At 39.6% G+C, this 24200-nt stretch overlaps 1 protein-coding gene across 2 annotated transcripts in view; it reads right to left on the bottom strand.

The window, feature by feature from the left end:
* Positions 1-24200, bottom strand: part of scube3 (signal peptide, CUB domain, EGF-like 3) — a 101309-nt gene that overhangs the window by 41781 nt on the left and 35328 nt on the right. For both annotated transcript variants that reach the window (XM_017409636.3, XM_017409638.3), the window contains exons 3-4: positions 23156-23281; positions 10771-10905 (exon numbers count right to left, since the gene is read on the bottom strand). In XM_017409636.3, the coding sequence (XP_017265125.1) occupies positions 10771-10905; positions 23156-23281 (261 nt within the window). The remainder of the gene's footprint in view (positions 1-10770; positions 10906-23155; positions 23282-24200) is intronic.

Below are 24200 nucleotides of genomic sequence, written 5' to 3'. Positions count from 1 at the left end.
TCTGACGTTTTTCTACCTGTGGTGATACAAAGATACCTATGAGCCCAACAAATGGCAGAAATTCAAACTACTCCCCAATGGACTAAAGATTACTGACCAAGGTTGAATTTTACATCCCAAATCTCACATTTCACCCTTTTACATGGATACAACGGACCTTGCCCTTCCACAAACAGTTCTCTCCACCTTGCTTTCAAAAGCATCCAGTTTTGATCATCCCTTAATGTCTGGAGGCAAAAAAAGATACTGTTTTATTTTAAAATTGATAGGGAAGAAAAAGTAGAAATTATTTTAGAAAAAAGAACATGCAATCATTCATTCAATCTGCTGACCAGTAACGCATTATTACAAACTAGTTCATATTCAGAAAACTGGACAGGATGTAGGCGCAGAGCTAAGTAAAACCTTTTCAAATGTCATCTAAAGAGCAAATCAGAAGGGACAAGGGTTTTCACACAGCTTAACACAGAAAGGAGCAACTGCACTTGTGGTGCAAAGGGAATAATGCAATAAAAGTGTGAGTTCAAGTACCTACAACTTTGATCTCCCAGCACAGCATTTGACCTCTGAACCAAACACTTAGATTAGATTCTGCTGCCAGAAAACAGTACATCTCATCTTTTATTTCTATGCTTTTCATAAAGACAGAAGGATTTCAAATGTATAGAAAGCAGCCACGGATCTTAGTGTTCCCTCAAAACAAACCCACTGTAAAATTAATACACATCACACGTGTCCTTCCTTTTGTCATGCGTGTTATTTATGTGAATCGACCAAAGCAGATATAAAATGTTAAGCTTTATGCTACAACAATGCTGCTTATAGTTGAGTTATGCTTGTTTGCATCAGTTTTCATTGATCTCAGCCTTCACAAAACGAAGGATTATGGGAAATCATCCAACGCAGTTGCAATAGAAATGAACCTGGACTGAACAGCCCACGGCACCTTGGCAAAGGTGCTTTACATGCAATCATAACAAAGTTTAAAGCAAGGACAAAGGATAGTGAGAAACGACAAAAACAAAATGTGGGATTGGTGTGTGTTTGCCTCCAATAGAAAAAAACAGATGGATTTTTTACAAGGAGCAAAGTCAGAAGATGCAAAAATGGGTCCATTCTATGTGAAAGTTTCTCACAAAAAAAAATCACTTTCTCGCAGCAGCCAGTCAGAATTAAGGCTCCTGGTGAATCGATGTCACCAGGAGTAAAAATCAGGAATTAAAAAAATGGAAGGATGCATTCCTTTTGCATTTAAAGTGGGAGTTTTAGTAGAAACCCAGTGTATGCTTAGTGATCATGTTAGCTATATTAAATAACAGATTAGGCAAAGTTTTCTATACACAAACACTGTAACAACCTGTTAACTGTGATTTAATCTGATACAAACTGAGAGAAGTGCTAATAGTCTATTTCTGTAACTTTTGCAACTTTTTTAGTGCAAGGCAGCCATGTTGGATTTTGAGGTACATCCAAGTTTCCAAATCCCAATTCTGACTTCACCGGGGTGTTCCACTTGATTTCTACAACTGGACACAGAAATTCAGACTTTCAAAATACAACTCAACCCACCTGAACTTATTGAATTTATGTAGTTTGTGTCCCTCTGGAATAACGTGACATAGATGCATGTTCCCAGCTCAACAAACTGGTCAGCCTAAATTGGCGCTGAAAAAATTTGTTAACAAGAAGCTGTTGCTAAACGAGGGAGTGAAATATTGATGTTGTGAACCAGACACAATTATGTATTTTCTGAGTTTTCATAACAGCTCTTGTGAAAACAAAAGGTAAAACTTGTCTTGTGTTTTTCCTGAACGCTCCATTAAAAATGTAGACAATGTCTGAACACTACAAACATTGTGGTGCCTATTAGAGTCTGAGTGCCTCGAACAATTTCAACACATAGTTTCATTTAAATGAAGATAAATGTTATAGGTTCAGTCTGTTCAGGAAGAATTCACCTTAAGCCAGTTGTTCCCCCCAAGTAAATCGCCTTTTTTCAACTTAGTTAACTAAAAAATGTAACATTAATTAAAAATAATTAATTTTGACTTAGAAAATAATGAAAAAAAAAAAACGTCTGCAAAACTCATCAGAGGAAATGTTAGTTACACTCAGGGCACATTTTATTACTTCCTCACTATCTTTGCCATGCAATAAGCTCTTGTTAGGTTCACTAAATTTCCTGTAGCTATTCAAATTACTGCATGATCCTCTGAAATAAAGTGACCGTGATGAGTATTTTTTTTTCCTTCAATCAGAATCTATTCACGTGTTTGCCACTGAGTTAATGAAAGTTCAGCTTAATAGGTGAAATCAGCTGCAGGGCCTGCAGGACGTGGCATTAAAGCAGCACAGGAGACGTGTGTGAACCTTTAAAATGTGCACTTCTGACTCGGTTCTGATGCCACTCTGACATTCATTAAGCACGTTCTCTGGCCAAAATCTGCCCTGGAGCGTCTGGGGGCCGAGAAATCAAACTTATAACAACTTTTGTTTCTGGATCTGGATCTGACATGGTCACATTTAGAGACTCAACACAATGGTATCAAGAAAGCAAGGATGAAGAAAATGGACAAGCAAGTCAAACATCAGGATGTTTTAAATTATTTAACATAAGCTCAGAGAAAATAACAAAATGCAAGATGGCCGCCAAATTATCCTTTCTGCTACAAACAAGGAAATAATAACACAGGTTCCTGTTTTTGTTAAGTTGGTGACATTTCGGTTTATAATCACAAAAAATTCATCTGAACAGGATTTTTAGCCTTTGTTTAAAATCTATAAGTTCAGTTGATTAACTCAAAAAATTAGTTGCAACAATTTGTGAATAAGGGGGCAGGAGAAAAATGCTAATGTACTCCAAGTGTTTCGTTTTGTTACAAAATGCTTTTTTTAAAATTAAAAATTCAATAAACTTTCCCATGAAGAAAACAGTAATCCTGTTAGGTGCCGGTCTCCTATGTAGGAAAACGTGCACATGGATTTGCAATCCATTAGTTCACTCTTTTGCACAGATCAGCTCACAGGCGTCATTCTGTTTGAGGGTTCAGTAAAGTTGAAAAGTTGGAAAATTCTTACTTCAATGGTCAATAACTTCTAAACAAACTATCATAAAGCCACAAACATAACCTCCCCTCAACAGCAGAAAAGTAAGATTACAGCCTGATTTTAATCTAAACAACTCAAACTCTGAGCTCAACAAGCTCCTAGGAACCCTCAATAAAGTAACCCAAGGATAAAAGCTCTCCAGAGTTATATAAAAGTGCGTGTTTCTAATTTAAGCATTGGAATACGTTACCAGGAGAAATAAATGTCTGGTTCATAAATGTGTGATTTAGGTGACAACACAGACAACACTACTGAATAATAAAGCTGGATGGGGCAATTTGTAGACGGTCCCTGAAGCTTTATTTTACTTCCGGTGCTGCGTTTACTTCTGTTTTCCCAATCTGCACCAAAAACAAAGCTAAACATGAATGTTTTTGCAAATCCATGCACATGATTCATTAACAGAGGGAAGTGATTCTTCCCTCCCTTAATTTTACTTTGACCCCTGGCCTTTTAGTGTGCTTCGCAGGAGCAAAAATGCACTGGTGTTGGAAACTTGGATATTTGAAAGGAACTAACCCTTTTATCTCTGTAGTCTGCAGTTTTCAGCTATGAATGAACATGACGTTTCCTCTGATCTCAGAACCCTACCAGCTTAGGAAAAACTGTTTTACAAATTTTTACTTTTTTCTACTATTAGGTACAGTAAAATAAAAAAAACAACAGCATTTTCTACATAGAAACTACAGACTTCATGTGACTTTTCCTCTGAAATAAATCCTACCTACCAAAAAAAACAGCAAACCTTTAGTAGCTTGAGTTTTAATACATCAAAAATTGTGCAAAGGAAGAAAATTTAACAACTCCGGCTCAAGTGCCAACTCCTGTAATCCTCAGACAAAAGAGCCAAGGACGCCACAAGTTCTTCAGCACAGAACTACAAGCTCTCCTGAACTGAAGAACCATGTAGAGAGGAAACTGAAACAATGGAGCTGAAGTAGTGGAAGGCATGCCAAGGGTTTATAGTCTGCTGTGAGTGCGTGAAGGAGTGAAAAGATGGTTCATCTGCCGTTCGACAGCTCGGAGGGGAGAGACGGTCCCCTCTTTGGTGGTGAACTTTAAGCTGCTACTGAGAGCTGGGTGGATACAAACTGAAAAGAAGGGGCCCAAGAATGGAGCCACCACACTATTAAAGCAACATTCCTTCCTCTTAGATAATGGGCCTTTAAAAGTTTTAATGGGAGGATAAAAATGTCAGCGCATGGAAAGGAGAATTGGGAAAGAATTGGATGGCTTGAGCTGAGCCGTATCGCAGATGGTCACACAGGCCAACGAATCAGTCGAGGAACTAATTCTTCCCTACTAACTCAGTTCATAAAGAGGGGAGAATATCCATCCAAGTGCTACCGTTTGGTTTTAGCTCTCTGATTTTCTTCAGCTCCCAAAGGATCAGTTCAGGCTGATAATTTAAGTTTTTTTTTTTACTCTTTCAGAACTCGTGAATGGAAAAGAATGCAATTCAGAATAGATTCATGCCACTTTCAGGATGGGTATATGACGGCCCCAGAATGAAACAAAACAGGTTTTTAACCAGTCTGAAGTAGTGAACAAGTATTATAAGATAATTAAAGATCTAAAAATTCCTTGAAAGAATCACCTGATGTTCTTCATGCCAGAAGTTTAAACTAAGATCATCTTATGTTGAGAAATGAGGGAGTTGTAGCCATTTTGGTCAAACCTTGAGATAACATTATGCATAATATCATGCGATTCAAGACTGTCAGCTCCTACCACATCAAATTTACCTCAATATCTGTAAAACTGACTAAGCTTTAGCCATTTTTGTACAAGCTAAAGTTGATCAGCTGTGAAGGCCGTCTTAAATTGGATTCACTCAAAAAGTTAATCAATTGTAGACGGACACTCTGGTTACTTTCTGAAAATTTGATTCAAATCCATCCTTTGGATAAATAGATATTTTGCTAAAATACATATACACAAACACAGAGACACACAAACACACACAGACATGGGAAAAACATCATTATCCGCCTCACTTTTTGGCAGTGGGGGATAATTGTAAAGTTACACAACAGTGTTATAAGAATGTCTTGCATGTTTACCTTATAGTGTCCTGTTTTTGTGTGTTACACAGACAATGTGTCTGTCTACATATAATAAAAAGTGCATTAAAATGAGCTTCACCACCCAGGTGTATTTGCATAATGTATGCGTGTCGCACACACAGTCAGACTCTACCCATCTGTGTCACAGACAGTTGTGCTGCACCTGCTGGGAATGTGTCACTCTCTCCTTAGCTCTTCTTCTCAGTCTCTCAAGGTCACCTCAGTGTGCAGTCCCAAAGGAGCCCGGCACCCCCACCCCACCCCCACTACACAGACGACTGAAATGCAGACTAAAACCTGGCTGCTAGACTTATTTAATAAAGACATGCAATGAAAAAATAAATAAATTAGATGCTGTGTGATAGTTGTTGCCAAAAATCAAAGCAACGGAGACAGCAGGTATCTGTCTCTGCAGAACTCAGTCTGGTCCTTTGACTGAAGCCATGACAGCCAGGTGTTAGTGGAAAAACCCCTCTAGCCCTCTGCCAAGGCAGCAGCAGCATGCAGGTCCAGCCAGCTTGGAGGTGGCCTCAAAGAAACCCACGAGCAAAAGGGATGCCCGTCTCAGACGAGGTGGGAGGATTTTAGCAGCAAGGCTGCAAACATTTGCAAAAACTCCAGACACTGATGTATATTTGTTGAGGGCTGAGGCTGTAGTCAGGTCATAGGGTTTGTGAAAGGATGGACATTAAGGGAGGATGAGACAAGGTATTGTAAAAACGACACAGGCAGAGAAAACGAATAAACCAGGACCAAAAAAAAACAAAGTCTCTTGTGTCTCAGTCTGTGTAGTTCAAAGCCTTTGCTCCACTTGCCTAAAATAAGAAAATACGGCTGGTTATACGGTTGGGCTGCAAAGCAATGGAGCAGTGACTTCTGCACTTGTAAAAACAATTTTGTGGCCAATGCGCAGACAGACAGACAGACAGACAGGCAGGCAGGAGGGCGGGCTTACTGACACCCAACAGGGAGAACATATGAGAACCCATACTGGCACCAGAACAATTGGAAACTACATCACAAGATATGAACATAATCAAATAGTCCCACGCAGAATCCTTCTTTGCAGCCTCAAATACCAACCGTTGCGTCACTGAAGTAATCAAAACGGACCATTTATCAGAGCATTACCTAATGACATTAAAATGTGAAACTGTCTGCTACATGGATATTGCATTTAAAGATAAGAAAAGCAGCAATAAAACAGAATTCACTGACCCGGGGTCTGATTTCACACAGGAGAAATGTTCCTACTGTAGAGCAACCCTTACCGAGAGTATGATGTGTGTATTTCGGATTTGGATTTGATCACATACTGCAAAATTAATTTTTTTTCTGAAGTCCAACTAGCTACAGTTTTCATCTAAATGTCACAACAGAGCATGTGTGACCGGCCCTCCATTGTGTATTTGTGTGTGTGATTATGTCCTTCTTGCCTGTTGTGTTGAGAGATTTGTAGCACTGAGGGGCAACCTTCCCTTTAGGAGGCTAATGAAAGTTTGTAAGTACAAAAAACGGCTTTCACTGCCAAATATGTATTGTCTGTTGCCAAAAAGGGTTTGCCTGTGTCTGTGTGTGTGCATTGGTCAGTCTGTTAGCAAAATATCTCATGAACCACTGAATGGATTTTAATGTCTGTACATATTCAGCTAAATAACTTTTACAATTCATTATGGCCATCACAGCCAGCTCACCTTAGGAAGTACTAAATAGCTGTGACTTACTCATTTTTACAAATATTGAGATAAGATATGGTGTGGTAGTAGCTATACATCATTCCCAACATATACTTCTTCGTGCTAGATTGACCATAACATTATTTTTTATTTTAAAATTGTCATAAGATCATCCCAAGTTGAAACTCTTGCATGGAAGGCTGCGGGTAATATGCATTCTTTCAAGGAATGTTAAGCTTTTAATTTATAAAGAAAAAGGCCCTTCTCTACAAAGCAAGCAGCACTTTCATCCTCAGTCGGGTGAATGACGAAGCAATAAGGGACTGATTTGGAACAAATAAATTATTACTCTTGTCACAAGTGTATTGCAGTGGGGTATATTTGATCATTTTACTGTTGATAAAAGATCTAGTTTTATGTCACAGACTTCCTTCTTGACTGAAAACAGGTCTGCACTTAGAAAACCTAAATGCACTAGCTAGCCTGTTAAAGATTTCTGCAGCAACACAACCTGACAGTCGAAGCCTTGGGGCTCATATAATCAATTTCTTTCCTGCAATGAGTTTTAAAAGCTTCCAAAGTTCACACTACCTCGATGATTACATTACAGACTCCTTGTTGCTATTCTGCAGCTTTCCTCACGATATCAGCCACATGTGTGCCATACCAATCAGCTCTGACAGAAAGTTGGAATCTGACTCAAACTTTTTGGCAAATCTCAAGTTGCTTCTTAAGCTGCACTGCCTAACAATGAATTCAAGATCAGGTCAAGATCTCGCACATTGTGTAGTGCTCAGAGTATGTATAGGGGATGACGCTCAGCTACTACCAGCCCAAACCTCAACTCAGTATCTCTACAACTGAATGAGTTAAAGCTATTTTTGTGTTTGCTAAAGTCAGTTGGCCGTGGCAGCCATCTTGAATTGGGTTGACTCTGAATTGGCTTTTATTGCCATTTTGCCAAATCAGTCAAAGAGTCTTGTGTTGGCCCCCGCCTCAAAACTTCCTTCAGTACTAATGTGAACATAAACCCAATCTGTAAAAATGCCACAATCCACATCAACCTTGAGGATCCAAACACACGAATCAGATACCAAAGGACCCCCCCACCCCCCTGCAGAGGTCCTGTCAGCATGCCATAAAGGGTCAGAGCCTTGTCGGCTGCCTGCAAGGACCTTAACGACAAAAAAACATGTGGTTTTAATGATGCGTCTGACCTGTGCATGATTTCCGACTACATAAACTACAGTAGGTGACTTGCATACCGAGCCATCAGCACACACCTGAAGTAATTGCCCAACAGGATTTTCAAAATTAAACAGGACTGACATTGTGAATGTGTGGGCTGACGACTAAGATTAAAATGTCTGAATTCCACCTTGCTGGATCTCATCAATTGCACATTTGTCCCTGTCATCCTTCAAAATAATAAAAAAATAAATAAATAAATCAGACATAAAGAAGTGGAACTTTCCTTCATCTAAACGGCATTCCCCTAAACCACTAAGCACCTTGACTAGCCTGAAAGGCTTCAATTCCAGGCTGGAGGAGATGTTCGAGGGGAATAAATGAACTGTTACATTTTGGCCAGCTACACGATGGAGAAACTCATTTGGCCAAAGTTACTCTTGCTGAGGGGGAAGGGGCAGGTATAATAAGAGACGGGCCAGCAGCAGCCTTGTCATTAGCCAAGAGGCTGGAAGACCCCTGCTGCCTAATTGGCACAAGCTCCCTCCTAGCAAAGCTTCGGTTATCAGCAGGAGAAGCAGAATGGCAGCGGCAGGCGATGCGACAACCTGCTGTCTGCTGAACCCAGATAGACTGGTAGAAATTGCCCAAAGAACACCTGACCTATTAATGGAAGAAATGGAAAGCTGATGTCTTTTTAATGACAACAATAAACCTTGTGAGCAAAACTGCACTCCGGCCTTCGCTCTTTTAAGAGCTGGGCTGGCAGGGTTGCTTTTAAAATGACTTGGACCCGAATTCAAATCCGTTTTCTAAATGATTTTTGATATTTGCAGCAATTCTGTGGGGTTGCTTTTGCCCAAAAATTCGGCAAAGTCATTGCCTAACCACTTCCATTATCCTTCAGGCACACGCTGTTGTAATAAGTGTGGTAATAATAAGCAGATGAGTGGTTGTTCTGTCCGTTTGTCTCTGACAAATACTGAAACAATGAAAGGGCGCCTGTCTGATGAGTGACGGAAGTTTGCAGATTTATGGCTGCTTTAATCTCCTGATCTCAATGTGTCACATCTGGGAGAAATGATGACAAAATGAATATTGAAATGGAATATTAACAGGAACTGGGGACATTTATCAAGAAAAGAAATTACATGGAAGAGAGACAGAATCACAAAGAATATTGCCCAAAATAAGTTTCTTTTATGATAGCAGAGCTTTCAGACTCTGTCTCGCTTTAGACTTTACTCAGAAAACATTATGAAATGTAAACATTGACGGTTCTCTGGGCCAGATTGATCTCACAAATTGGACGTCTGAGATCCTCATTTCACCATCCAGTTTACTCAGGAACATCTCAGTTTAATGAGCGTTCGAGCGTTTAGCTTACAGTAGACAAAAGAACAATGAGAGACGTTGAGATAAAGACACTCAGATGCAGTCATGTGGGTTTCTGAATGTGGACAACTTCACCATCTTCAGAAATCTAACTTTTCAGATCCACAACAGGCTGATGGATCTATAGACAGCTGGATAATTACTCCTTCAATTAATTTGTTTTGTGACGACGTAAACAGCTGTTCACGCTGTCTGATTTGGCTTTATAGAGAGAAACACTTCACAAAATAGCACAAGAAGCAAATTATTTGAGTCAAAAATGCAAAGGAATGAAATCTGAACTGGTTGAATGTGCCAGCTGTAGAAAGACAAACAGGACAGCATGATGCGGTGAAGAGAAATAATGTGTGAAAACTGCCAAATGTTTTGGTCTCTGTGTCGGGTAGTGGTGAAAACACAACTTTACATGTGCTAAATTTACACCACTGTAAAGCAGTAACAGGTAAGAAGTTCTTTAAGCTTGATGTCTAAAAAAGCAATTTGGAAATAGGAGTGTGATTTAGTGAGAAGGTATTCCAAACGTCCTTGAAAGTTTGTCTTTGTGCTTTCATGTGTAAAAGTATGGTAAAACAAAAGAAAATCTTGAGATCAGATAAACCCATACCTGCCTACCAGAACAAAAAGATGCCTAACACGCTCTTAATGGAACAGGTTTGTTCAGAATGCAGCAAAATAAATGGGTTGTGTGACTTCAATAAACCGATTTGTTATAAACTACAAGCCAGCAGTTAATGAGCTCAGATAGTGGAGATAACTGCAAGATGCATGCAGAAAGACAGAGATTTCCTGACAGCTTAGTTTGACATTAGAAATGTATGCATGTGTGCGACGCTGCTGTGTGTGGTGAGTAAGCCCCGGAGTAGGTTGGCTCTTTTTCCTGTCACGTCTCCATCTCACAGGAGCGCTCTATAAACAAGAGGTGTGTCTGCCCCGGGCTACACCTTTAATTGTTTTCACTGTTCGCAGTCCCCCGCAGGCCACTCTCATTCCACAGATACCTTAAAATGCTGCCAAGCACTAGATTGGTTCAATTTGAAAGGGTGGGTAGAACACAAAAAGAGATTTATCCCTGTGCCTTTCTTTTCTTTCTTCCTTTCAAGATAGGAGCCTTAACTGTTTTTCACCTTTCATTTAGGCCTGTTAGGGCTGATCCCGTCCTCCGTTTAAATCTGCAGAGCTTATTATTAAAAGGAGGCTCAGACCTGAGTGTCTGCATGCTGCGTAGAGATCTGACAGCGTCATCATCTAAATATTATCTGAAATACGAGCCTGAAAGTCTATAATCTCCATGACTCATCTGTCTACCGTGTGTGAGTGTGTGTGTGAGCGTGAATAACCTTTAGGCCTTTGGATACACGTATGCTGGTTGTCACTCAGGAGGAATCCTTCTCTGCAGCGGCACTCGTAGCTACCCATCATGTTGACACAAATCTGCTGGCATCCACCGTTGCCTTCCGAGCACTCGTCCACATCTTCCAGAAGAACACACAAATACAAATTAATGAGAGCACTTCAAGACAGAACAATTACTGCACAGATAATTTGTTTGAAAGTTGTCTGAGATCAAACCATAATCTGTTTAATGGGCCGAGAACAAGTTGGAATCATGTTGTACCTGTTTTAAAACGACAGAAATGTAGTTCTGTGAAAAGATGACGGACAATTAATATCTTACTTGTTGCAGATAGCTCTTTGAGTGACAGTTCCAAAGTGGGTTGCTGCTGTCCGTAAACAAGCAGTTTATAGGAACTTTATTTCATGAATCTTTATACTGCCATTAATTTTACATTACATGTTTACTCCTGCAGAAAAATTCTAAATATATAAATCAAAACATAGTATTTTCTAAGGGATTGTGTATTTCCCACCACCTTGCATACCAAAGTTTTAAACAAAGATGTTGCACAATCAGTTAGCACTGAAAATCTGAGTTGAGGATGACTCTCAGCTACTTCCACACCAAATCTTAGCTCAATTCTTGTAAAATAAACTAAGTTATGACCATATTTGTCTTTGCTAAAATTGATTAACTGTGCCGGACACATTAAATCAGTTTGACAACATAAGTTTGCCAATTATAGTTATACATCCGATGTTTGCTTTCTGAGAGTTTTGTTAAAATTTTGTTAAAAGGTGGGTGAAAACATGTATAGATACATATACTAGTGGTGCTCAACTCTTAGTAAAATGTGACAAAATTCCAATCGATAAAATAATTAAAAATTGGAGGCTGCAAATTGTGAAGGAGTCTTATATGTAAACATCTTAAAAGTACATTTAAATATTGAAAAGACCAGAGGAGCATGATTCTGTGGAGCCACCTGAGGAGGGGTTTTCTGGGTGACACGGTTGGACACAAGAGAGCCATTTAAAAGCTCTAACTGGGAAGCACTAAGCTATAAAAATGCAAATGCAGCACAATCCTTCTGCGAGGGGGGAACCTGATCCACCTGGGCAGGAGTACCTGCTGATGATGAGCGTCTGTCAGCCCTCCGTGACAGGAGGAATGCAGGGAGGGGAGGGGAGGAGGTGTGTGGGGGGGTATTAATGGAAGGAGAAGAGAGAAGAGGTGTGATGGGGTCTTTTTAGTGTGGTGTGGGGAGTGAATCTACTTCAAGCATGTACAGAGATGGAGTATTTACCAAAGTGTTGCCTGAGGCCTTGTTCTGCTGCAGAGCCAGAGAGACAATCTGACCGCAGGAGTTGCTAAGATTTTAGCAGATAATGAACCGTTCTCCTTCAGCTGTCCTATCCTAATGTGCCCCCCTTCACCTTTTGTTTCCGTCCTTTGTTTGTTTACTGCGCTGCTCAGGTTAGCAGGCTCTCCTGTGCATTAGAGAGGTGCAGATAAGAATGACAGTGTGTGTCCTCGCTTCCATCAGAGACCAATCCATCCCTCTGCTCAATGCAGTAATAATCTCTGTATACACATTTTTTATTATTATTATTAAGAGGCTGTCATGCGAAACTAATTTACTGTCTATTTGTCCAGTCAGAGAAGGCCTCTGGATTAAATTTCCTTTCTGGGGAATTCTACGCTTGGGAAGCGTTAGACATTAAACTCGTCCCATCTTCTTTTTTTCCTCTTTTCCCGCACAACAGTTCACACAGATTTATGATCGTCTTAACCAAGGGTCTGCAACCTGTGGCTCTGGGGCCACATGCAGCTCTTTGGTCCCTCCGCAGCAGCTCTTTGTGGTTTTGACCAAGTTAACGTGGGAATTAATAATATTTATATTTATCACTGCAACAGGAAAGGCTAGTTTTAGCTACTTTCTGCACATACAGATGTGGATAAATGTGTTTGTACCCATTTATCAAAGAAAGAAAGCTCCAGAAAAAACACTGAAATCATTTGAAACTGATAAAAGTAACAGGAAAGGAATTACTAAAATTCAACTAATGAAAATCCGTTATTGGTTTAAATTGTGGTTCAACAGATTTATTTTATAAACAAACTAATGAAGCTGACCTTGACACAGAGGATGGTACCCTTAACGAAATAATTTGTTGCACAACATTTTGAGCCTAGTATTTTATGCTTATTGACATATATAGGCCTGTAAAGTTTAGTGTTTAAAATTTATCCATGGATGTGTACACATTTTTTTCATTCTCCATAAGAATTTGATATTATGGTTACAAATGATTTGATTTTTTGTATTTAGTATTTTTTTGTTGTTGTTGTTTTTTAAAACAACAACTTATTATTCAGTTTTGTTGCTTTTAATTCAGTCCTCGTGCTTTTGTCAAATTTTATTTTTGTGAAGAAGGAGCATAAATGCTCTTTTGATTATAAAGGCTGCAGGTCAGTGGCCGGCAGCACTCATCATGACCCTCGCCAGCTCACCAAGTCTGCCGCCCCGTTCTCACATTCAATCAGTAAAACTGTCTGTTTCCACAAAAAAAACAAAAAAACTATGTCATGTCAGTCGAGACTGGTGGAAAAAGCATCACTCTGCAGCCAGCTGGACGAGAGGCCTTTGAAAATAAGACAGTGAGACTGACGTGAAGGTAAAGAGGGAGCTATTTGTGGTCTCATTTCTCCATCATGAAAGTGGCAGCACCAGAGAGAGGAACCTGGAGCTGACGAAAGCTATGAGCGACCTACAGCTGCACTTCTGCAGATAAACTCTTAGCAGGTTCCAAAAAAAAACTCCACAAGTCACAGGAAGAAAAAAAAACACTCCTAAACTCTGCATAAAGCTTCTGCCTCACTCTTCCTTTAACACACACACAAACCTCAAAAATTCAAATGTATAAAGGCTGCACAAATACTGCCGTCCTCAATGCACAAAATGCCCATGAGATATGCAAACAGCCGCAGAGGGCCGAGGGGGAATTCTTTTTCCATAGCCTCAGCGCATCAATGAAGGTTTCATTTCCTGATTCCTTCATCCCTCCAAATGAGGCGTCGGCTGTCAGAAGATCTCCCTTGTTTAAATAGCTCCCATAATTGCCTGTGTTGTGTGCCGGGCAAGGCTGGCGTCCAAAGCAAATATTTCCAAGCGGAAAGGGGTTCTGGCATGGTCTGAAGAAGTGCTCATGTTATTTAGACTTAAAACAGTTTTTAAAAATTCTCTGGAGGATAGGGGGGAAGAAAAAAACGTTATAATCAAGTTAAAAGGACTGCCTCACTCCTGTAAAATGAAACATGCCTGCGCTCCAACCTTACTTCACTTGAGGAGATGAAGGGAAAAGTAGTATTGAAACAGAGGGAGATTAAGAGATTGGTTGTGTTTGCAGAGGCCATGTCCGCTGGTTTCTCAGATAGCCTTGACTGTATATATAACATTTGGCCTTGTGCAGAGCTTTAGAGCCATGTAAACATGGCGGTTGCCTTACAAAAACTCCTGAGCCCTTATTTTGGAGACATGCTCAACTCTTTCGTTCTCCCTCCGTTTTTTTTTTTTTAAAGGGTTCAGTGACTTTAGGAGAGTTCACTGCTGATTCAGACCCTTTTTTCAGGAGAGAAAGTGAAAAACTGCAGCTATCTGTCATCAAAGCTGTCTATACATCCATCCCTCTGCTTGGCCTCTGTTGGGATCAGACAGAACCGACTCTGTGGGCTAGACAGAGCAGAGACAAGGAGGTGAGCGGATAGACACTGGCCTCTTTAGGGCGTCGCAGTGCAAGAGTTGAAGAGGTATTATAATAAAGATACAAAACAGAGCAGAGTTTCGGAAATTCAGCGTTAAAGGAATTGATAATATTTTTTAGATTTTGCTTCTGTTGAAAGATTATAAACAGTTAATATCTTACCTAATTTAGCAACTTTATTGTTTGGAGGAAGAGAGAGCCTCAACTTTAATAATCCAGTATTTCTTTATATATTCTTTGTTTATAAAAAGAAAAGAAATTCTCTGTCTAGACGACAAGCAAAACAAATGATTAAAAAAGATGAAATGCCCATGTTGTTGCAGAAGGTGAGATCATTAGGTACACATAAAAATACAGAGAAAGAACACTGAGCATAGGAAAAAAATATCCTATTGTAGTTTTTCTTTTTTGTTGTTTACAGTTTTTTTTTAAATAATTCCAAACACAATTGCAGTTTAATAGCAACAGGATCGGGATAAAACAAGACTAATGTAGGAAGAAACAACTAATGCAGTTGCTGTTTTCAGGGCACAAAGTAATACTGAGCATGCACAAATCAGCCTGCTCTGTCCTCATATTCCAAAAGACCTTTTAAATTTCTCCACTTTGCAAAGTGTCTGTAAATATCTCTATTTTTCTCACCTAAAGCACAGTTTGCATGTGGATGAGAGGTGCAAACACAGCAGAAGGTGCCATTTTTAAAAAAATAAATAAATCTGTGCTAGTGTGGACAGGGACTAGTTCAGACCGAAGCATCGAGCCGACTGCTTTTGCATTAGATGATTATTTACGTAGAAGTCTACAGTTATTTACACAGAAAACTGAATCAGTCTGTGGTCATTACCAAACAACATTTCATGTGGAAAAACATATGGCAAAACTGAAACGTGTTTCGTGTGACCTGGCAGAGGAACTGAGCCTTTATTTTAGTTTCCATCAAGCATTTCGTACACCTAACATGTTCTGTTTTGCAATATGTGTTACACTATTTGGAAATAGAAAGTAGAACATAGTGTTTTTGTAAAAATCCAAAATTAATGTCAATCTAAAGTTTACCTTTAGTCTTTGCATAAACTGCATAAACATTTTTGCCGTTGGAGTTGTTTTAGGATGGCAGTAATTCACTTAAACCTTGGCTTGGATTAGCCATTAGCTCTCTATCTGCAACAGGTAAGATATTACTTGTTTATATCCTTTTCACAGAATCCTACTTCAAAAACACTGACATTTCCATTTTCATTTGGATGCTACGACGCAGACGAAACTGATAGAGGTTTGATTTAACTGAGCCTGTCTCCCAGGTAACCAGTTTGGTAAATAAGTACAAACCAAGATTCCAAGTCCAATCTGTCACTGAGTTTTTTCCACATTCAGAAAAAAAAACTGAGCTAAGAATGCGCCGAATAGTTTTCTTCTGCTCCTCCAGAACAAGCCTGGAAGTATTTTCACAACAAAACCCCACATGAATGTTTGGGTGGACAGTGCCAAGAAGACAAGATGTCTGACGGCTCCCAGTCTTTTACATGCTGACGTCCCTAAGCCCGGTCTAAGGCTTGAGTTTCCCCTCAAAGCCCGGCCGAGTCCGACGGGCTCAGCTGGAATTGTTCATTTCATGGTGGATGGGACTGAGCAATCCTGCCAGAGATTTGATAGCATTCAGGAGGCAGCTAACGCACTAATCTCAAATTTATTCTTTAACTCATCACTGCAGTGCCTTTCCTCCGAGCCTCCGAGAGACTCTCGTGTCCCGACCAGCTCTGTGCGTGTCACAACAAATGAGAGGCGGCTGCTCATCGGAGAGAAAGCTCAGTTATTTGCATTTGCATCTCACTTTCACTCAAAGTGAAATTTGCTGATTTTTCAATCTTGGTCTCACTTTCTCTTGTATTACAGTGTAAAATAACAACAGGCACAAATTGTGTGAGATACTGACAGCATCCACTCAACATCTGCAATCTAATACAACAGAAAGCTTAAAGCAAAAAGTGCAACTTATTGTTTATTTTAATTATGTAAAATAAAGATACTAAGTGACAGCATTATGAAAAGGATGCCTACAGATTTAACACTTTTCTTGATCATAGTGCTCATTATTTCTGCTAATTTTCATTCATGCTGAGTCTAACAATAAATAAATAATAAAAGCTGACTCTTTATTTTAGTTTTTACATAGAAGAGCAGCGTTTTTTTCATGTACCAAAGAAAATTTTAACTCTTGGGATGGGGATTTCGAATGCAAAGAACAATTTTAATCACTAAACAGCAGTGTGCAAAAAGCTCTGTAAAGTGTGGCTTAACATATTACGTGCACATTTTGTAAAATCTCAAACAACAGCTTGTTTTTAAAAAGGTACACTTGTACTCCAACGATGTCATTTTACTTCACTCCTGACAGCTGCCTCTGTTCTCACCCAAATGTCGTCTTCCTGTAAGAACTCAGCTCAGCCGATTTAAAAACTTTCAATGTTCCAGTAGAGGTAATTTCTGTATTTTTTGTCAGACACTTTTAAGAAATATGCGACTATGTGAGCTGCTTTTATTTTCATTGCATAAAATTGTTCAGTAATACTGCAACCATTTTTGCAGTTTTAGTGCTCTCAAACCAACTCTTTTGGAATTCAAGTGCATCTGAAAAAAACAAAACAAAACAAAAAAAAGCCAAGGTTTAAGAGAACAAAAACATGGAAATATAAAAGATTAACTACATTTATACTAGAAAATTTAAGAAGAAATTTTGACGGGTGCCCTCGCAGCTACTGCTCAAAAGTCAAACATTTCTATAAAGCTCAATCATAATCTGGGATCTACTTCTGTCATAATCAAAGATGACAAAATACCAACGATTTGATCTTTAAATGTGAACCAATTTAAAAAGAAGTGCTAAACCTGCTGCCAGTGGATCATTAGACACCATGGCAACACACCTGTACCTTTCACTCCCTGTCAGTATTCTACATGAAACAGGCAGGTAGAAGTGCAGAGTAGAAAGTAAGCCTCAAACAAACTGTCGCTGGGTGAATACTGAAAGTTGTATTGAAAAACAAATCTTGAACCATAAGTGGCAGGAGCATCTGGTGGTCACACGTGTGGAATTTTATGTGTCTACAGCTTTAGGTAAGAGATATGCCACGTTAAAACGTCCCTTGAGTTTTGACAACTCAAAGGTCAGAGTGTGTGACATTATCAGACTCCAAGTTGAACATTTTATGGCAAATTCTCCAAAGATCATAAAAACTTTAAAACTGTGATTGTGTAAAAACTGTTAACGATACCACAACGCCGGTTCACAATAAAGTTCAACTCTCTGTGACCCGTTTAAATTTTAAACAATGTTTCCACTGTGAAATCTGCCTGAGGTAAAGAGCTTCAAAGAGGGTAGGCTTTTCTCACTCATTTTATCAAAACCCCTTTGGTGTCTGTGGGGAAATTTTTTCACAATTTTTTTGCTGCTACCAAAGCTCACAGCACACTATTCCTGATCAAGACCCATGTTTTGATGATTTTTTTTCTATGGATTTTTCCAAAGCTGTGGGAGAAGGGAGACAAAAATTGTAAAGGAAATGAAATAATTAGAAAATTAAACCAACAGAACGGTATTATTACCAAATTGCCTATTAGCACCAAAAATTAAGTTAACCCAAGACCTTGTTGACTGATGCAGTAAAACCTGACTAAAAGAGTGATTTGATCAGCTCAAAGAAATGGCGGACAGCAGCCTTCCTTCACTGGATAAGATTTACACCAGCAGATGCAGAATCAGAGCAAAGAACATAATGATGGACCCCACCAGGCCAGGTCATGAACTGTTCACCCCCTTCCCTCAGGCAGAAAGTTGTGCAGCCTTAAAGTCCAGAACAACAAGGCTGCGGGACAGCTTCTTCCCTCAGGCTGTGAGGCGCATGAACTCCGTCCCTTTAGCTGCCCTCATAAACTTGGCTTTAATTGATGGAACTTTCAATTATTTATTCATCCTTTATTTTTGTTTCAAACTGGTCTGAGAAACACATTTCATTCTCCCATGTCTCAGGCATCACGGATGACAAATCTGATTCTAATTCTGAAAAGGGGGGCCAATATAAATTGAATACATACAATTTTTTTAAATCTTTCTTTTTAAACGCTACATTTTAATTCTTGCTGCTGGTGTCAGATATGTGGAAGGTTTTTTTTTGTTTTTTTTAAAGAACCAAGTTCAAAACAGATTTTAAAAACTTTACATTTGAAACTAACCTTTAAACCTTTAGAGTCGTGCGAGCACTAAATATTCCTGATTTGTTGAGTATCTCCAGCATGCCAACCAATTAAAAAAATCTGTAAATGAATGTGTGTGTAACTAGGGTTACACTGCAGCAGTTTTATGTATTTTTCTCCTGTTTTACAGTGTTATTGATGTAAAAGAGTCAGAGGTTAGAGCTTAATTGTTGCTGTTCTTTCCTAACCGGAGCCACCTCTCCTCACTCCCCTGTTGCCACAGAAGAGTGGATGTGAAAATTTGTGTCGCCATAAATTGATATAAAATCTGTTACAGAAAAACATTTCCACAAACTTTTGACCAATTTGTCTTAGGTTTTGAAATGCGAAACGATCCGATTTGGTCTGATTTGACCGTTTTCCTGTTGCGTTCTGGAGCAGCTGCAACAGTTCAGCAGCTGAGGAGAAGTGACACATGTCAGCAGAGTTAATTTGCCTCATCTACCCTGAACCTTTCGACCTTCGTGGAAACACAACAAACTAGGGCTGAAAGAAATGGTAAAGGTTCAGGCTAATTAAGTTCTAGAGGAAAATGGTTCAGGGTAGATGAGTTGAAACACAGCCCAAGCACTCACATCATTAACTTTTCACTATCAGAACCTGTACAAGGATTTATGAGTCCGAAGCTTCCGGTTTAATTAGTCAACATTACAATATGACCACAGATAACCACAGGAGCAGAAACAGAGCTCAGCCACATGATTCCTGTCTTTTAGTACAGAGGACATTTTACTATCAAAAGATGCTCAGATGGACATTCTCCATGTCTCTGTACAATTACAGTCATTAGCAAAACAGTGTCAAATGAGATGACCTTTCCTAAGTTCGAAGGTGCTCCACAAAAGCTTGTCCCGAAGCCACAGCGGGGTTGCTTTTGTGTAATAGATCATGCTACGTCTTTGGGGAAGGTTAAAGTAAAAGGGCATTCATTTCCCTATAGATTGCATGGGGAATTGAGGTCTGCTCAATCAATACAAACCAAATCAGTGCTGGTCAATAGAAATCAAAAGAAAACGGTCAGTTCTCCAGCGACGGGGACCAAAAACAGAGTGATGAATATAAGAAAACAAAGCAGTGACAGAGGCCTGCTGGTGCTCTGTCGAACATCTGTATTTTCTATTTCAGGCCTGTCTCTGTTTGCCCCAAAGTGAGTCACACTCAGGCTGTGTGCCATTGTGGCATTTCTTCTCATGGCAGCAAAAGAAATATCTCTATTTGTGTCTTTTAGTTCCAGACTGAGGCAGAAATGTTACCATTTGTGGTTGGAAGGACGGGGTGCATTTGTGCAGATGCTTATGATATTAAGCCACTTGAGAAGAGTTTGACAAAGTAGCAACAATAAGAGTGTATTTGGGTTTCTGCGGGACCTCAACTAAAACACACAGGTCATAAATGTGGGGATGCGGGTGCAATAGTGGGGAACCAATAGCCTTCCTGCATCTGGTTTTCATTGGAAAGAGGATGTGTGTTTTGAATTAAAATTGACACTGGTTCCTCGCTTTTTTTTTTTCTTTCTCTGCTTTAAAAAAATGTTCTCAGCTTCAGCACGGAAGATGTGCATTGATTAAATACAATCCTTTCCTCACCTTTTTGGGATAAAAAAAATTGTGGCAATAATAAAATATGTATTAAGCTCTCGCAAGCTTCGAATCAATTCTCCAGTGTGAGTTTGGAGAAAATACAAAAGCTCTCTGAGAGATAAATTATACAGCTGGTGACATCTCTCTCTGCACAGACAGAGGCAGTGTGCTGTGATATTGCATTATTTCCACCTTGCTGACTTTCTGACATCTTTGTGGGGTTCGGGGCAGACAGAGGGGGAAACCTCAGAAACCGCAGAGTCCCCAGTGAGGCGCAAGAGGCGGTGTTCTGCTTCACGCTCCACCGCCTCCTGCCACCATCCGCTGTTATTATGCTGCCGACACATTTAATTCCAAGAATCTGCGAGGCACGTGCAGCTGCCAGCAAAGACGACACGGACAGGGATGCGCGTACACTTGTCCAGCTCGTGTTAATGAAGTGACAGCTGCGAGCTTTTGATGAAAACAGGAGGCAGGTATGCAAGATTACTGCGCACCCGAGAGTGTGAAGAGCAACATCAAATCAAATCAATGCAGCTTTGTGGAAAAACAACAAGACACGAACCCAAAGGGAAGCACTTTAAAGATTAAAGACTCTGGCTGTGAACTTTTAAGGATCTGCTGAGTGACTCCTCCTCCGCAGCTTCGGGCTCAATCTGGTCCACAAGGGGTTCCTGAAGGTCTGACCTCGTCTGGGAGCCAGCAGCTTAGGCTCTCCTTTCCAGGAGCAAGGGAGACTAATCTTTTCTCGGGGGCCAAAGAGAGCTTAAACCTGGAAAAGGAAGCTGAGGTCTTAACATGAACCCTCTGCTATACCTTTTCTTTTCCTCACTTGTGTTTGTGCTGAGGATTATTCCCTTAGCAGAGCAGAGCACCGGAATTAGAATGAAGTAAATTCTTAAAGAAAAAAAAAAGAGGGTTTTAAAGGACTTTATTTCTCAAGGAAAATGTTGAGATTTGCAGTTCACAGCAGCATATTTACCAGGCTTCATCAGTCTCATTTTATAATTAAAGGCCTGAACTTCCTCGAAGCAATGTATATCGTCCACCATCCTTTCATGCCAGACTTTAAAAATTAGATTCATCTTATGTTTTTCACCATTTTGGTCAAACCTTCAAGATAAACAATATGTGTGAAGTGTTAGCGCTTGAACTGTGTGTTGGGGAGGACTCTTAGCTATTCTCACACCGACTTTCAGCTCAATATCTGTAAAATATCTGCATAAACCATTTTTCTGTTGGCTAAGGTCAGTCGGTGGTGGCAGCCAACTTGAATTGGATTGACTCTGAGAGTTAAGCAGTTGTAGACATACACACAATGATTATTTTCTGACAGTTCAATTAAAACCCTTTCAGTGATTCATGAGATAGTTTGGTTACAGACAAACAAACGCACTGACAGGAACAAAAACATGATTACCTACCTTTTCCCTTTGAGCGGCGTTGGATAAATAATTCTCATCTTTATGAGAATGAACGACTAATTATCAAATTCTTCGCCTCTGTGTTCTTACCTACAGGTGATTTGTGGGTAAATATATAATCTGGTTGAAGGAGAACTAACAGAAAACTGTCTCTCTTTGTTTGAACGGGAGTTTGACTTTAACAAATTATCAGAGGCTTGATGGATGCAACTCTGACGCAACGGCAGCAGCCACACAGCCATATATTGCAATTACACACCTGCACGCAACGCAGTAGCTGATCCACGGCATGGCAAATGATCCGTGCACAGCTGAACGGCGATGCTAAATGACTTGGAAAATAGTCCCACTTTACAGCATAGATACGAGCGATGAAGAGGCAGGGAGTGAGAAGGCAGCAGAAAGAGACAGAGCTACGAGAGAGTCACGGGTTCATCGTCAAGTCAGAACAGGATTAATATTGATCTGAAGATGTGTTTTCCATTCCAGTGTTTGTTAATCCCAGCATAATGCGGGATGGATTTGAGTGTGTTGCCACATGTAAAAGGCTTTTTCACCATGAATCATTAACTGTTGATAAATTTTTCTTTCGTTACCTCAGCTGCACGGTAACGAGCTGCCTTTTTTAAAATGTTCCTTCACACTGAACTCCCAGCAACAACTGGGGTTAGCTGTCTGTTTAACGTCAAGCGAAATGCTTTATGCTGAGGTTGCAACCAAGAAAGAGATGATTTCTGAGGAGCAGCAGGCTCCGACTTGGGGGTTTGAAAAGAAAACAAAAGGAATGCAGGGTGGGGAGAGAGGGAGTGGGACAGAAAGACGGATGGGGGTGGGTGAATGATGTCTATGTTAAGCTGCTCTCAGCAGCAGCAAGGGTGCTATATTTTCCCTAATTTCACAACCTTTTAAGTGTAACGTGTTCTCCGGGAGCCAAGCGTGAATGGCACACTGGTGAAATTTTACACCATGGGAAAGATCGTCAGCTGTCAGCTCACTCTGAGCTCCCAGCTCAGGGTAAAGCTCTTCATCTTTTTTTTAACCCCCCTTTCATTTGACTTCTTATACAAAAAAGGTCTCAGTTTTCCTTTTGAGAAAACACATGTGGACAATACCTGCTATGTGAACAAGGAACTTCTGAAGCAGCAGTCTAATACGTGCTCATTTCATCCATTCATGACGTGACATTATGATTTATGCAGCCACACGGCCTCCATCAGACTCCGTTTGAAACTTTAATATACGTTCTCCTGACAAGTCCTTTATTTAACGACGTTTAACTCCACAATTAGGTCAGCTGTGAAAGGTGCAGGAGTAAAATCTGTTTAACACACACGTCTATGCACACACACCCCCACACATTCACTCACCTAGACAATTGTGCCCATCATGAGCCAAGCGGAAGCCATCATAGCATGTGCACCTGTAATTTCCTGGGATGTTGATACACTCATGGACGCAACCACCGTTGTAATCGTTTACACACTCATCGATGTCTGCAAAGAAAACACAAAATAAAAAGGTATCAGCAAACACAATTTAAGCATCTTTATGGGAACACAAAATATATATACTGCATATTAATATTTATTGAGACTCAGATGATAAGTGTGATCTATATTAGATATTAGGCTGCAAACGAGAGATGTTTAATTCACATTTAAAAACTTACAGGCTTAACACAAAATCCTTTCAGTAGTTACCTTGTAAGGTAGCTGCATTATTGCAGAATCCATAATACTGTTTTTTCTAACACAAATCTATTTGATCGCCTCAGACTAAATGAATGAGTGTCCTCAAAGCTCCAATAAAGGGTGCTCACGAACATTTTCATGCTCATTTAGCATCAAATATCACAACTGATAAGTTTTATTTCTTAATTAAAGGCACTCATTGGAAAGTCATGAAGACCTGACAAAAACATTATTAAAAGGAGTAAACTCGTTTCACATGCACCATTTATAGCCCAGGATAACATTTAAATCTTTAAAACCTCTAAATGATAAAATGAGAATAAAACTTGTCTTGCTGAGGATGATCTTTTTGCTCTTTTAATAGATTGGACAATTTCTTATTAAAACCAACTGCAGTTATTTATTTATAGTTATTTACAAGTTTATGATGGATTGTAGTTCTGTTTGCAGAATATTTTGTTTTTTCTGAAATTCAGAAAACATTTTTTTTTTTTTTTTTTTACACAGTAACTGGTTTTGTTTCCTCTTTTTTAAAGGCGCAACTTCTGATTAGCAACAGCCTACAAATTGACTCTGTTTACATGTTGACAATTTGTGACGAGAAAGCAGCTCTGCTTATTTAGTCCAAATCTGGAAATCCTGGAATTTTTCATTTATTTTTTGTGTCAGACGTTTGATTTTAATATTATCACAACTATACAGAATGTGAGCAAAGCTTATG

This window comes from Kryptolebias marmoratus, linkage group LG8 (assembly GCF_001649575.2).
Source record: "Kryptolebias marmoratus isolate JLee-2015 linkage group LG8, ASM164957v2, whole genome shotgun sequence".
In the NCBI taxonomy this organism is placed as follows: Eukaryota; Metazoa; Chordata; class Actinopteri; order Cyprinodontiformes; family Rivulidae; genus Kryptolebias; species Kryptolebias marmoratus.
The sequence above is the reverse complement of the archived record's forward strand: the minus strand, read 5'-3'. Positions and strand labels throughout refer to the sequence as shown.